Genomic DNA, 16,593 nt, shown 5'->3' on the forward strand with positions numbered 1-16,593 from the left:
TGAACTGGACATAAGGATTTTCATAGATTAATTTTATCTATTTATCCCTTTTAAAATTAAGATTTAATTATTTATTTGAAAGGTAGAGTGACAGAGAGGGAGAGAGACAGAAAGATCTTGCATCTGCTGGTTCACTCCCCAAATGGCTGTAATGGCAGGGGCTGTGCCAGGCTGAAGCCAGGAGCCTGAAATTCTATCAGATTCTCCTATGTGGGTGTCAGGGGCCCAAATACTTGGGCCATCACTTGCTGCCTTCCCAGGCTCATTAGCAGGAACTTGGATCTGAAGCAGAGCAGCTGGAAATTGAGCCAGCATTCCAAAATGAGATGGTGGCAATGCAAGCCCATGGACCACAATGCTGAGTCTTGTCTTTTTTTTTTTGAAATTGTTGCGAGAGTTTTCTTGTTTTGCCTTTTTCATATGATTTTAAATGTGTATGTTATAATTAACTATTATATCTTCAATATCCTTATGTGCTTACAATAAGGGTTCTCAACCTTGGGCAAGTATACTTGAATTATTTGGAGAGCTTAGCTTTAAAAATGCTAATGGCTGGGTCCCACCTTGTGTTGGGATACAGTCTGGGCACCAGGATTTTCAAGGGCTCCTCAAATGATTCTACTTTGAAGACAAGGTAGAGAAGACACTGGCTTAAAGTATTCTTAAAGGACCTGGAACATGATTTCTGATTTTGAAAAGCAGGTAACTATGGCTTAAATGAGTGACATGATAAATCTAAAAATCTCTTGCTTAGCATAAAATGAAATAATTAGGATTGGGATAGTAGAATGAAGTCTTTGAGTTTGTTAAAGTACTTTTACCAACCATTCAGTAAAACGTATATGTGTATAGAATAATTCTATGGGCTCTGTAAGTTCTCCTTTGCATGAGGAGAGGGATGAAAATATATAGATTAAAGTTGTTTGCCTCATCCTTTAATTCAGAAATGAACAAGTCGGTAATTAGGGCCTGGTGTACTTAGGCAAACATTGTTTTCTAACTCTTGTTGACTTTGTCACCTACTTTCAATGTACTGTTACTGTAAAAGGGACCTTTGTTTACTCCAGTAACAAGATGTTGGACGAGAATTTATAAACACAAGTGGTTGCCTCCCTGAGGTATCAGAGGCCCTCCAGAAGGAAATCGAATGGAATTCAATCTGCTGAAAAGTGGTCCAGTCTATTTCCAGATTGGAATTAGGAATTATAATCCATTTAAAAATGTTTACTGTAATTTCACTGTTTGAAGTTTAGTGAATTCCCAAAACACCACCATAAGATACAGTCTGTACTGTAACAGAATGGAAAACTTCTTGAATGTCTATATATCTTATTAACAAGGTGGCTGAAAACAGTGAGATTTAATGAATAGAGAGAGTCTAGTTTTTATATTTCTAGGCTGTGGGTCCTTGATTTATTTAACTTATCTATCCTTAGTTTTCATATTTGGAACATGGGGTAAGAGGATACCTAGTTTCAAGGTTTGTTCATGAGGTAAACTATTTCAAATGGTTCTTACAGTGCATGTCCACAGTTGGACTATAATAAGTAATATTTCTCATCTTTTTTTTTTTAAAGATTTTTTTATTTGAAAGGCAGAGTTACAGAGGGGCACAGGCAGAAGCAGAGAGAGAGAGTTCTTCCATCCACTGATTCACTCCCCAAATGGCTGCAATGGCTAGAGCTGGGCCGATGTAAAGCCAGGAGCTTCTTCCAGGTCTCCCACATGGATGCAGGGACCCAAGTATTTGAGCCATTTTCTACTGCTTTCCCAGGCCATCGGAGAGAGCTGGATCAGAAATGGAGCAGCCAGGTCTTAAACTGTCACCCATATGGGATGCCAGCACTATAGACAGTGGCTTTACCTACTAGGCCACAGCGCCGGCCCTGACCCCAGTATTTCTCAGTTTTAATATTGAGTTTTATGAGAAAATTACTCTAGTAAAAATGGTACCTGAGATCAAATAAAGCTCTAAGATTTCTTTAATAATGGATCTTATTAATAATAATGAATATTGAGGATGAATAGGAGTCATAATTTGTGTAGCTGAATTTCTGATACACATTCTGATAACCCCCTGAAAACAGTGTTGATATCATACCTTTGTTTATCATAATGAGCTTTATAATTTTTATTGTGTTTAGAGACATTTTACAAGAACTGAAAGATTCTTATAATATGAATGGGAAATTACAAAGTTGATAGTGTGGACTGGACAGTGTAAGATATTCAGAGTATAAATACCTAGGTTCATACGTACTTGTACAGTGAAAAATATAAGCAAAGTATAATACAGACCGTGATGAGATGTAGCCAAAGCAAATTAGTTCATTCATAAATACATGTTTATTGTACTCCTCTGTATGTCCAAGCAGGATTGTTGTGCCTATGAATCTTCCCATTTTCTGCCCTTCAAAGTTGTTCTCGTTTTTTTTTTTTTTTTTAATGGCACAAGTCAAGTGTGGCCTACTTTATGGAGACCTTCCCTCTACCCATTAAAAAGGAATCACTTGTGTGCATTCTCTGGACACGCGATCTGTACCTTGGCACTCCATTCACAGTCTCATATTTAAAGCAGTGCTGCTGCTCTGTTTTAGGGACTGGCTTGAAAGGTACTGGGGGAGGGGCGTCTGACATCAGAAGGTCCTCAGTTTAATCTTCACTCTGTCACTCCCTGTAAAGACAGGCACCATATTGTCCTTTCTGAGCTTAATGTAAATGTAAATATGATGCATGACTTAATAAAATTTTCTCCCCAAGACTAAATGCTCTTTCAGGACAAGGAACCATCACTTAATAGTTAAAAAGTTTGATAAATTGATTAAAAGGTATCATTGAGGTAACATATTTAGCTTTTTTGTTTTTTGGCTTTTAAAAATAATAGTATTGGGATATATCAAAAAAATTCCATGAAAGTTGTTTTCTAAATGACTTTGTTTTCAAAATCCCTACAGGTACTTTCTTATCCCGTAACTTCAGTGTCTTGAAATCTGAGGATTCCACCAAGATAATATGATAAGAACTTTCAGTGGTTTGGGGCCACATCCTACTTAGGCTAATGTGGGACTTTGCTTTCCTGAGAAACTAGTACAGCAGCACACACTGCTTGCTAATTGGATAGGCAGTCATGCCATCACTGCCTCAAGATGGAGGTAAGCAAATGTAGCCATGTTACGAAATATGAATGTGTTCTAGATCAGCACTGCTAACTTAAAAAAAAAAAAGTGTTAACAACCTAGATAGGACTTCTAAAATATGATTTTACTTTGTTTTGGAGGGGGGCATTTGTGTTCCCGGATGTGGATTTTTTGTTATTTTAGTGATGTTTGGTTGTTTTACATTTCTTTTAAAGTTATTCAGGGGTCCTCTCCCTTGGATCTGAATACAGAATTACCTTATCAAAGCACAATGAAAAGGAAAGTCGGAAAGAAGAAAAAGAAGGGGATCATCACAGCAAATGTTGCTGGGACGAAGTTTGAAATTGGTAGGTCTCCTGAGAAGCCCGGGACTTTTGTAACTGTGGGAAAAGCTGGTCTGGTGTTGAAAACAGTGTAGCATTTCAGAGAACTACCTTTTAAAGCCTTCTATAGATTGTGACATAGTAGAGGGATTCCTTTTACGTGCTGTGGAAGGTGCTACGCTTCAAAAGATGCCAATCGCTTTCCAAAATTTCAGTTCCAACAAACATGTGATTAAATTATTTAGTTGAGAAACAAAAAGGTTAAATACCTGACATTGTATTTTTCTTTGAAGTCCAACGTTGTCATCTAGCTGAGCTTTGACTCACATAGTAAAAAGAATTTGTCTATAGCCAACCTTACATATTCAATTTAATCTTTTCCACTGTTCTTGTAAACCCTGGACGTTCCCAGCCTCACCTGTTTGCATAAGCACAGATACCTCAGTTCAGGTGGCTCCTTTTACTCCCTTCCTCCATAACTGCCGGGAGTTCCATTTATCTCAGCAAGCTCTTCCCAGTTACTTCTGAGAGGCCCTGGATAATGTGCATCCTAGAACCCAGGGCTGCTCCTGGGCTGCTACTCTGATTTACCGCTTGGGAGGCAGCTAAAGGGCCGTGCTGCCGCTGCTTTCGCCCTCTCTGTGAGCTCTGGGTAGGTAGCATGGCAGCTGCTGAGCTCTCGGGATGCCGAGGGTACATGCCAGCCTGCGCAGATGAGAGAACGGCCCTTTCCCGACTGTTTGGTTTGTACATTCTCAGTGGGGACTCCTTACAACCCCAGATAACACCGAGTCTCTCATTGAAACAGTAAATTCCACACACACTCCTCTCCGGGCTCCCAACTGCACCCTGTCTCAGCCCCTTTCTTTTATGCCTGCTTTCCAGATACTGCTGCATAAAAGGTGCTTTCTTTCCCCCACCAACAATAATCGAGAGCTTCTAGGTATATGGTTATCAGTTCTGTACTTGATCTAAGTTGTTCACACAAATGATAGCATTTCTCCTTATCCTCATATGTAGGGTGCTAGTAAAAAGAAAACATTGTAAGAACACTGCTATATCATTCTGGTAAGACCCGGAATTCTGTTGGAATCCCAAAACTAACCTAAGTATTTGGCTTATTCTATCCTGTTGGAACCCCAAAACTTGAAATTCATTGGAAGAAAAAATCAATATGTTAACCGTGAAAATGTGAATGTGTTAATTGTGAATATGTAGATGGTTTGTACTACGCTTTCCTCTGAACATAAACTTTCTCAGTAAGATTAGAAGGTTGGGTGGACAGGAAGACCAGTGCTCACATCTCTCCTGTGCATTCTGCCTTGTTATTTCATATTCTGGACAAACTTAAATGACTTGGTTTTGGGTGCTAAAAATAATTCGAACTACAGAGGTAGAAAGTATAGCTTAGATCTGATGACCAGGAGCTATTTTTACCTTTGCTGCTTTTTTTTTTTTTTTTTTTTTTAAACTTAGCTCATCATCACAAAGAAGCCATAAAAGAACCTTTTCCTGAATAGAGGTGTTGTCTCAGCTTTGTGTGTGTTCTCACTGTGCAAAAAACAATCACTAAACCCTCTGGCAGTTTTGTGTACCTGTGAAATCTGAGAAGATTGAAGCTAAGGATTTTGGGAGTAACCTAAAAACAATTCTCAGTTCTACTGAGTATAATTTGTCTCAAGGGAAAAATAACTGTTATAAGATTATATTATAACCATTGGATGTTTTGTAAATTAAATGATGTGAACTTTATGTGTGTGTGTGTGTGTGTGTATATATATACAAAAATATACTTATGAGAAATGTTTCACACTGAATATGTTTCAGAAGTATTTTAATTCTGGCTTCACTATTTGCAGTTCGTTTAGTAATAGATGAAATGGGATTTATGAAAACTCCAGATGAAGATGAAACGAGTAACCTTATATGGTGTGACTCTGCTGTCCAGCAGGAGAAGATTGCAGAGCTGCAGAACTATCAGGTGGGAAATTAATCATGACCATTTATGGGTATGATGAAAATACTTTAATCATAATTTCCTTTAGAGGAGTTCTTAATATGTTGACTGATATGTTTCGGTTCTGACTCACTTGCCTGTTTTGTTCCTATCCAATTGCATTGACTTAGTTTGAAGGCTACATCCTTTTCAAATTTAACTTTGAACCTCTTTCAATCTTTAAGGAAGAACACACAGGAGAAACCTATTCCTGAGATGCTGCTTTGCATTGCACTTAGACATGTGTGATGTGGAATAGATTGCATAGGGAGATCAGGATGTGGAAATGGGTGGTAATGTCAGCTATATGTTGTCATCTGGCTTCATTCTTTTATTTCTAGAATGTATCAAACATATTCAGAAGAAAATGGACATCAAACTAAAAAAAACAAAAACAAGGAATTTTGGACCATTGACATTTTGTGTAGATGTTATCTATTAATTTAGAGGGCAATACAAAAATTATCCATAAGGAGCAAAAACTGTCTCCATTTTCACTGATTTTTTTCTATACTGCCTAACAGTATTTATATGGTAAATATAGAATATAAAAAATAATTCGGATTGAATTACCACCTACTCAACACAGAAAATTGTAACTTTACCAACTAAATACACTTTTTTTTTGATTTCTTTAAAATTTTGCAATTTTATTCTCTGATTCACAGATTCTTTAATTATACAAATTCATTGTAAATCATTTAATTTTAAATATTTTACATTACTAATTGCCATGCTGCTAAAACATAAAACTCAGAAGATGGACCTAACTGTATTATAGCATAAGTGAATATATTCATTAAATTAATGAGATATTAATATTTACTTTTTTTATTTTCCAGAGGATCAACCATTTTCCAGGAATGGGGGAGATCTGTAGGAAGGATTTCTTAGCAAGAAATATGACCAAGTAATCTTCATTTTCTTGTAATAGTGATGATGTTTAAAATTTATGCTGTGGATATTATAGTGCCATCTTTCACAAAGTTACATTGATTCGAGATGTTACTTAGATGGTTAGATGGAAGAGAGAATTTTAGAGCTAGAAGTTTCTTAAAAGTTTCCTGGTTGTAGTCTTTTAGTTTGCAGAGGAGAGAACTAAGGGTCTGAGAAGTGCTTATCTTGGAATATTAAGTTACTAGTGGAGCTGAGTCAGAATCCCAGGACTCTTTTTCCTGCAACTTGGCCTTCTCTGAGTAGCACACGTTTTTCTTTTAAACATAAGAAGTTGTCCTTATGTGATATTCAACAGAAACTAGTTTATTTTTGGTTAAACCTTGCAGGAACTATTTTTTTTTGCATTATATGTGTGTTCCTTATGTGTACTTATGTTGGTTATTGAATGTCTAGTATACACCAGGCACTGTATTAGGTGCATGCATATATACACATACAACTAGACACATGTGTGTGTGCTTACCCAGGGACATATGTGCACATAGGTTTATTTCTGAGATCAATGTTTAGAGCAGTTATTTACTTCCATGGGAGACACTTAATAGATAATGAAGTGTTTTAGTGAAAGAACTGCAAAATTGTTATTAAGTTTATATTTTTGTTCATTAGTGTTTTTTTAAGAATTTTTTTTTATTTGAGAGGTAGAGTTACAGAAAGATGGGGAGACTGAGAGAAAGATCTTCCATTGGCTGGTTCAGCCCCCAAATGGCTGCAATGGCTGGAGCTGGGGGCCAGGAGCTTCTTTTGGGTCTCCTTTGTAGGTACAAGGGTCCAAGCACATGGGCCATCTTTCACTGCTTTCCCAGGCCATAGCAGAGAGCTGGATTGAAAAGGAACAGCCGGGACTCGAACCGGCGGCCATATGGGATGCCAGCACTGCAGGCTGAGGCTTCGCCCACTACACCACAGTGCAGGCCCCTTGTGTTTTTGTTTTTAAGAAAGTTGTAGCTTAACTTAAGAAAGAGACTTAAAAAATATCGGGACTCTAGTTAGTTTAATAAAGTTGTATTTGTGCCATGGACCACTTCGGGTTTTTTCCTCTCTTGGAAGCCCCCCTGCATGCCACTCTGGCTGGAGGTCTTTGACTCTAATAAATCTTGCTTTTTAAATCTCAAAAAAAGATAAAAAAGCAATAGTACTATTTCTATGCAGAAGTTAATAATTATGCATCTACTCATACAACAAATATTTTTCTATGTCTATTCTGTGCCCTAGAGACTGCAAATTTTTATGTCAATGGGATAAATAAGAACTAGTTTCTGCTTGTGTCTCCCAGTAGTAAGGGAGGAATGTAAAGTTGCATAAGACCATTTGATGATGCCCCATTAGAGGTGGGGTCAGTGTGCAGTAGAGACCAACCTGGTTGAGGAGATCATTTTTTGCAGTTGAGAGTTAAAGTGCAAAATGGATACTGAAAAGTGTACAAGAGCTTACTCTTGGAGAAGAGGGTGAGAAGACTAGGCAGAGACAACAGTAGAGGGAAATGTATGGAGTCTTGAATGTATGGAGTGTTTGGGGGATCTTTAAGCATTTTCTTTGGTTGTACAGGATGTTAGGAGGCTCAACTTCAGTTGATTCTGGAGGTATGTGCAAAGGCCAGTCTTTGTATGCCATGTTGTTAAAATTCATTTCAGCCATCTCTTTAGTCAACAAGTTATTTTTGTCCTGAGAGAAATGGGAAGTTACCAAATGAGTTTTAGCAGGGAAATAATGTTTTAGGAAACCAGAAAACCATGGTGGCAGTTGATGAAAACAGAACTATAGGGAGAATGCCCTGTGAGGTTAAAAAATGACGAGCATCTAATAAACCAAAAGTGTGTTAGGAGAAATGGGAAAGGAGACTATGTCTGAAGCATAGCCATTGAATACTGCTCTATTGGAAGAATTAAAGACAGGGAGGTCAAACATGTCCAATATGACTCCTAGGATTCTGGTTATGATATTATGTTGGTATTTCGTTAACAATTGACTACAAGAAGAATGGACTGAGAGGAAAGGGAGTTACTTCTGTAAAGTTTTGAGCCTGTGTTTCATTTGTCATGTAACAAACATTTTATTAAGGCAAGTATTACTGTTTACCAGCGCTGGGCCTGGACACATGAGTTTATCAAAAGCAGACTTGGGGTTCTTACAACATCCACCTGCAACTGTGATGTGTGCTGTGAAGTAGAGACACATAGTTCTACATTGGCGAGTCATAAAGAAAGTTGGTCTAGTTAGGGAGGTTTGGGGGAGTTCCCCTGATGCAGTGATGCAGAAACTAAACCAGAACCATCGAAGCAGCAAGGCTAGCATGAGCACAAGGTTATGTGGTGGAAGAAAGCATAAATAGTAAAGATTCTGAATAGTGTCAAGTGCAGCTGCAGTGCGGATGGATGGATGGGGAGCAGGGGAGAGATTAGCTGGAGGGGGATGCTCAGAATTACAGCTTTTATCTTACAAACCACAGGGGAGCTGGGGGTGGAGGAGACTGAGGGCAGTGGTAATACGGCCAGATGTGCGTTTTGAAAAGACCATTCTGGCTGCTTTGTGGAAAATAGGATTCCGTATTGTTGGATGAGATAAGAGGGATAAAATTTAAAAATGTAGATAAGCAGTTCTCATGGAGTCCCTGAATTTCTCCTCAAGAAAAATTATTTTCTATTAGATAAAAAGTTAGGACTTTGTAGTATAAAAATAAATGTAACTAATTTACCTACTTAATATTATTTAGTAAACTCAAGACAGAGCCAAGAGCAGAGGTTATCCCAAATCTGCAAATTCCTAAGTAAAACTGCATGTCTCTTTTGAACTAGATTATCTGAACAGAATAAGGTGTTTCATTTCAATAATTATGCGTAGATTTTTTTCCCAGTATAAATGTAGAAGAATGATATAACTCATATATACCACAGATAGTTTTTGACATGTTTTTCTAATTAAAGCTATAATTTGATCTAATTTCATGTCATTGTTAAATATATTATACATACATTTAAAGGTGTTGGAAACAAAAGCCTGGACTGTTAGCATTCTTCCTCAAGTTTTTTTTTTTCTTTTTGATGTGGTATGTAATTTTAAAACTAGTCCATATTAGCCTATTTTGTACTGAGATTTAACTTATTGGCTTAATCTGGATTTTCAGATGGAGTTGGTAATTATTTCAGATGGAGTTGGTAATGTAACTTTCTTACAGGATTCTCTTAAAAGAGCACTTAAATTATAATAATCAATTGTGAAAGCCAAGTGGTTGATGTATTCCATGCTCTGGACTTAGAATTCTATGCAAACTATATACTATGGATCCATTTTGGTTTTTACTACTTCATTTGGGGATAATACTTTCCCATCTATAAAAGACTTACATACATTTAGAAAAAAAGTTTTTTTTCAAACATTTTTAATAAATAGTATTTAAAAATCTTTCTCATTATTTTTTCCTGGGAATTTATAAGTACAAAATAGTTTTGATTAATCAAAAGTCAATGTTTTATACCCAGTATTATCCCTACACTGTATTTCAAATAGGCAACCTAATTTGCAGCTAATACAAAAAAAAATCGGGGCATATATTGTGGCTATAAAAAGCACACACAGAAGTGGTTCACATAAACAAACCTCTGAGTCAGAGGCTTTCAGTGTGGTTTTCTCAGAAATGTAAACTCTAAAATTAAACAGTGACATTAAAGGCAATCAAAAACTGCTTCCTTTAGGTGACCAGAAGACTCAAAATCACCGTTAAAGAAGCAAAGTAAATGGCTGTTGGCCTTAAAATATTCCCTACTCTCTACCCTCATCCCTGAGGCAGAGTTAATGACTCCTTCTATATGGTATCATGCCTTAAAAGCCCATTAGTATACCTATTACATTCTTTGTAATTAACAGCCTATCAATAAATTCCTTGGGGGTGGAGACCATACTAATTTATCTTGATATCCCCAATGCCTGGCACATCATGCTTGCTCAAATAAATGTTTGATGCACAGTCTAGGGCAGAGGTTCCTGTCTATGTTTTTCAGTGATGTATGGCAGGTCTAGAATAGTGTCTAGCACATTGTTGGTGTCACTGAGGGAATCAATAAATGAATGTATAAGTGAAGGAATGGAGGGAATATAAATCTCTGTGGTAAATATCACTAGCATGAGAAAAGAAAATTTACAAAAATTTCAATAGAAATTATTTTTTATGTTGTCTCAAATTTACAGAATGATCAAGTCTCGGCCTCTGGATTATACCTTTATTCCCCGAACATGGATCTTCCCTGCTGAATATACTCAGTTCCAGAACTATGTGAAAGAATTGAAGAAAAAACGGAAGCAGAAAACTTTTATAGTAAAACCAGCTAATGGTGCAATGGGTCATGGGTAGGTTTGTTTTTACCTGCAATATATAAAAAATTTAAAAATTTTGAGGAAAAGAATAAATGTGTGTAATTACCCATGGATGTGTATCAATATGAAAAAAATAATAAAACAGCTATCTATTACTTTTCTGTAAGTAAACACTTAGTAGGACTCATACTTTTTACCTCTACCATAGGCTTCAGTAAGTAATTGAAGTTACAAAAGTGAAAATGAAATCAGTAGGTTGCAAGAGTTTAATAGGAGACAAGACTTTAATAGGTTGTAAGCCTTCAATAGGAGATAACAAAATAGATAAAAACAGTTGTTTACTGATTTTTTAAATAAGCTTAAGTGTAAAATCAGTTGCTACTGTGAGCTAAACTGACTTAGAAAAGTGAAAAGAAATTTACTTTTTCCGTTGTTAGAAGTCTTGATGCAAAATATATTTCTTCTTTGCTTTCTAAATAAGTTTTCTCTTTAGGTAGCCATGGTAATTGGATTAAAGATGAGTAGCACACATTTAAAGTTGAAGTGCCAAGAACTAGCTGAGAATAGAGTATGCAACCCATATTCTTTCCTTTGCTTACTTTAGTTTCCTGCAGTGTACTTTTTCAAAGAAAAAGACTGCTTTTTCATAAAATACACTTGAGTAATTTTAAGTTTTTGATTTAGAATATTATGGGAAAAACTATTTGGAAATGTAGTTATTAGGTAAATTATTAGTTATAGTTTCCTTTTCACTTTTAATCATAGCTTAATTCAATCATGTGTCATTCTAATATTTAAAATTTTATTTATTTGTATTTATTTGAAAGGCAGAGATACAGACACAGAGAGATCTTCCACCTACTGGTTCACTCTCCAAATACCTGCAACAGCTAGGGTTCAGCCAGAAGCTTGAAACTCAGTCTGGGTCTCCTGCATAGATGGCAGGGACCCAAATACTTGAGCCATCACCTGCTACCTCCCAAATGCAAATCTAGAACTCAAACCTTGGCATTTCAATATGGAACATGGACATCTTAAGTGCTGCATCAATGCCTACCCCCATACATTATTTTTTAAATGTAATCTGGTAATTTTAAAATAAATAGTCTCTGGTGTTAGTGGAAATCTTGTATCAGTTGCTTAGGGTTAAAATGGCTCCTTGGATATTAGTATAAGAGGAAAATTTGTGGGTAGGGGGACAACTGAATTTCACATTTTTTTCTCAATTTTAGTGTTTTTTTTTTGAGAAAAAAAAATTGAGTAACTAAGTGTATTTACATTTGGTATTAGTATATTATAAGTAACTAATAATCTTCTAGTTTATTTTAATGACAACATTTTAAAAAGTAGTTGGGAAAGCAGATAATTGAAAGGGTATTCTGTGTTACTGGGTTTCGTTCATGTAATACAATAGTACCTAGGTAAAGGTTACTTCCCTCTTCTGTTGAGTATATCTATTTCCTAGCTAAACCTTTATCTAATTGTTTTACAAAGTAAAGTACTGAACATTACAACTATTATTGTTCAATTAGTTCTCCCTTCAATTCTGTTCATTTGCACTGGTTTTTTGTCATTACATATGATATCTTTGTCATAATTTTTTTTATCTTAAAGTCTGTTTTGTCTAGCACTAGTATAGCCAACTCTAGGTTACTATTTATTTGCAATATCTTCAATCCCTTTAATTTTACCTACTTGAGTCTGATTCTGTAGGGACTTTCTTATACACTACATACCATTGGACCACTAAATTTTATTTATTCCCAGAGCAGACACACACACACACACACAGCTGCAGGGAGGGTTGCTACCATCTGCTGGTTCATTCCTCAAAGCCTACAATGGCTGGGGCTGGGGCAGGGCAGAAGCTGGGATCCAGGAACTCTATTCAGGTCTCCCACAGTGGGTAGCAGGAAACCAATGACTGCTTCCTCCCAGGGTTCGAATTAGCCAGAAGATGGAGCAGGGCCCAGGGCCAGGTATTGAACTCAGGTACTCCAGTGTGAGATATGGGCATCTTAACTGATACCTTGACTGCTAGACCAAATGCCTGCCCCAATCATTTTTGTTTTATTTTATTTTATTTTTTTTTTTGACAGGCAGAGTGGACAGTGAGAGAGAGAGACAGAGAGAAAGGTCTTCCTTTGCCGTTGGTTCACCCTCCAATGGCCGCCGCGGCCGGCGCGCTGCGACCGGCGCACCGCGCTGATCCGATGGCAGGAGCCAGGAGCCAGGTGCTTTTCCTGGTCTCCCATGGGGTGCAGGGCCCAAGCACCTGGGCCATCCTCCACTGCACTCCCTGGCCACAGCAGAGAGCTGGCCTGGAAGAGGGGCAACCGGGACAGAATCCGGCGCCCCGACCGGGACTAGAACCCGGTGTGCCGGCGCCGCTAGGCGGAGGATTAGCCTAGTGAGCCGCGGCGCCGGCCCATTTTTGTTTTATTTTTCCATTATGGAAAGCCCTGCCTTTTGTTGGAGAGTTAATCTAGTGCTATTTATACTTAGTGTAATTTCTGAAAGAAAAAGGATTGGTTTACTTCTGCCATTTTATAATTTGTTTCATGTATGTTCATATAGCTTTTGTTCTTTAATTGCTCCATTACTATACTGTTTTGTTTTATTTTCTTGTGTACCTTTAAAATTCTGTCATTTTTTTACTGTACATTTTTTAAAAAGAGTTATTTATTGAGTTACAGAGGTTGTCCCTGTGGCATAGCAGGTAAAGCCACCGCCCGAAATGCTGGTATCCCATTCTAGCTGGGGTGAGGTGGTTTTGATTTGCATTTCCTTGATGGCTAGTGATCCTGAGCATTTTTTCCAGTATCTGCTGGCCAGTTGAATTTCCTCTCTTGAAAAATGCCTGTTCAAGTCCTTTGTCCAATTTTTAACTGGATTGTTTGTTTTGTTGTTTTTGATCTTGACCTCTTTATAGATTCTGGAGATTAATCCTTTATCAGTTGCATAGTTTGCAAGTGTTTCCCCCAATTCTGTCGGTTGCCTCTTGTGGAGTGTTTCTTTTGCAGTGCAGAAGCTTCTCAGCTTGATGTAATCCCATTTGTCAATTTCGTCATTGATTGCCTGTGCTTCTGATTTCTTTTTCAAGAAATCTTTGACTATGCCAGTGTCTTACAGAGTTTCCCCAGTGTTCTCTAGTAATTTGATGGCATTGAGATTTAGGTCTTTGATCCATGTTGAGTGGATTTTTGTGTAAGGTGTAATGTCTTGTTTCATACCTCTGCATGCTGAGATATAGTTTTTCCAGCATATTTTGTTGAAGTGAGTGTTTTTGCTTCAGGGATTGATTTTAGCTCCTTTGTCAAAGATTAGTTGGTTGATTTCTGTTTCTATTCTGTTCCACTGGTCAAGAGGCATTTTTTTTTTTTTTTTTTTTTGGCCAGGACCAGGATTTTTTGATTATAACTTCCCTGTAGTATGTCTTGAAATCTGGTATTGTGATGCCTCCAACTTTGTTTTTGTTGTTTAAGATTTCTTTAGCTATTCAGGGTCTATTTTGTTTCACTCAGTGCTTTGTACATAGTTTCTTTTTTTTTTTTTCTTCCCTTTTCCTCTCTGAATAGATTTTAAATAGTTGATTATCCTAGTAAGACCCAAGTCTAGGCTTCCTCAGGGACAGTTTCTATTAATTGATGCTTTCCCTATATGTTTGTTATACTTTATTTTTCTTTCATATGCCTCATAATTGTTTGTTGAAGTGTGGACATTTGAGTATTGTGATGCAGCAATTTTGGAACCCAGACTTCTGCTCCCCACCCCTGCCACAGTTTGTTATTGTTGATTGTAGTACTTTTCGTTTAGTTACCTCTCAACTGATTTTATAAATTCTGTATTCTTTGCTTTGTATGGCCATTGAAGTTGCTGTTCTTTCATGGTTAGCTAGTAATTGGGCCGAGATTCCCTTAAATAATTGGAATAAAATAAATTGTGACCAAAAATATCTCACAATCTTCACAGAGGAGTTGTGTGTATTGTGCAGGCTGCTTACAACACTACCTTACCCCTTACTTCCTGCTTGTGCAGTCTGATGGTTGACCAGAGAGCTTAGGGTCTTCTTGGGTCAGTTCTGAGCATGCACCCTGCCTTGGGCACACAAGTGACCTTTTAGATTCCCCCAACTATGTCTGAGGTTTTTGAAGTCCCTAGATATTCATTTCCTAGCCTTTCCTCCCAATATCTATAGTTAATCTACTATTTTCCCAGCTGTTAATTGTTGTCCTAGAAAGCAGGAACTAACACATTTACTTTTAAATGTTTTTAACAATTTTACCTCAAACTAGTTGCCTCAGCACTGGTGGAGTTCTGAGTTAGGCTAGATAAAAGGAAACCTTTTGGGGTCTTCCAGGGAATCCCAGACAGGTCAAAACAAACCACCACCAGAATAAGGTTCATTTCTCCCTTTCAAGGACCAGTACCTGTTTGTGCTAAGAATGTGGGCTGATTTTCAATGCCACTGCTGAATTGGTAGTAGGTAACAGGACTACAACAAGTAAAATGCCATAAAACTGTTTTACACAGATTTAGCTGTCTTTTTTGATTAAGATTTTTTGGTTGATGCCAGCTTTTAGTTTCTGGGGTTCCAAAAATTGATTCTGACAATTGAAAAAATATGTATTTGTTTTTATTTGAGAGAGACTCAGAGACACACAACGCGTGCTCACACACACACACACACACACACACGTCTCATCAGCTGCTTCATTACCCAAGTGTCCATCACTGGTCAGTACTGGGCTGGACCGAAGCTGGAAGGGATTCACTCAGTTTAGGTGTCCCATATGGGTTGCCTGGAACCAACTACTTGAGCCATCACCTGTTGTCTCCCAGAATTTGCATTGGTGGGAAGGTAGAATGGGGAGCCAGAACTAGGACTTGAACCCAGACATTTTGATAAAGTATGTGGATGTCTCACTTGGTGTTTTAACTGGTAGACCAAACACCGCCCCATTCTGACAGTTGTTTTAACTATTCATTGCTTTTGTGGAGGGACAGACTCTTGGCGCTCTACCCCACTATTTTCCATGTGAATATGTCTCTAGCTTTAAAAACATTTCTCCCTCTTATCAAATTATTCTTTTTATTTTTTTTCTTTAAACTTAGGATATCTTTAATAAGAAATGGTGACAAACTTCCATCTCAGGATCATTTGATTGTGCAAGAATATATTGAAAAGCCTTTCCTAATGGAAGGTTACAAGTTTGATTTACGGATATATATTCTGATAACATCATGTGATCCATTAAAAATATTTCTCTACCATGATGGGCTTGTACGCATGGGGACAGAGAAGTATATCCCACCTAATGAGTCCAATTTGGTAAGTGATACAGTTAGAATTTATGTTTTCATTTTTTTAAACATGTACTTAAAATTACTTGTTTTTTTCAGTGGCAAAGAGAGATAGAGGTAGAGGTAGAGGTAGAGGTAGAGGTAGAGGTAGAGAGAGAGAGAGAGAGAGAGAGAGAATGTATACTGCCATCTGCTGGTTCCCTGTCCAAAGGCTCATTGAAGCCAGGGCTGGGGAAGTCAATTCCGATGTCAACATAGATGGCAGGAACCACTAGGTCTGCATTAGTAGGAAGCTGAAGTCAGAGTAGGGGCCAGGACAGAACCCAGGCTCTTTGATGTGGGAAATAGGCATCCTAACCAACATGTTAACTGCTAATTCAAACACCTACCCCAGCATGTACTTTTTAAAACACACATTATATGTATAAAAAATGTGTGGATCAATGTACCTCTTCTCAGGATTTTAAGATCTTGAAGAATCATGCTTAAGCAAGACTGCTTCTAACTTATAAGCAGTCTTGTGAAAATTAGAAAAGAATGTGTTTTCTCTAGACGGGCTAATTAG

The 16,593-nt window shown here is 37.4% G+C and overlaps 1 protein-coding gene across 11 annotated transcripts in view; it reads left to right on the forward strand.

Moving 5' to 3' along the window:
* Positions 1 to 16,593, forward strand: part of TTLL7 (tubulin tyrosine ligase like 7) — a 159,865-nt gene that overhangs the window by 48,488 nt on the left and 94,784 nt on the right. For all 11 annotated transcript variants that reach the window (XR_016237231.1, XR_016237229.1, XR_016237230.1 and 8 more), the window contains exons 2-7: positions 2,955 to 3,152; positions 3,353 to 3,484; positions 5,320 to 5,441; positions 6,299 to 6,366; positions 10,599 to 10,757; positions 15,840 to 16,056. Coding sequence is in view for 7 of the 11 variants with exons in the window: in XM_070076955.2 (XP_069933056.2) it covers positions 3,128 to 3,152; positions 3,353 to 3,484; positions 5,320 to 5,441; positions 6,299 to 6,366; positions 10,599 to 10,757; positions 15,840 to 16,056 (723 nt within the window). In the remaining 4 variants the exon portion in view is untranslated. The remainder of the gene's footprint in view (positions 1 to 2,954; positions 3,153 to 3,352; positions 3,485 to 5,319; positions 5,442 to 6,298; positions 6,367 to 10,598; positions 10,758 to 15,839; positions 16,057 to 16,593) is intronic.

This window comes from Oryctolagus cuniculus, chromosome 7 (genome assembly GCF_051225735.1).
Source record: "Oryctolagus cuniculus isolate XC-2025 breed Fujian yellow rabbit chromosome 7, ASM5122573v1, whole genome shotgun sequence".
NCBI lineage: Eukaryota > Metazoa > Chordata > Mammalia > Lagomorpha > Leporidae > Oryctolagus > Oryctolagus cuniculus.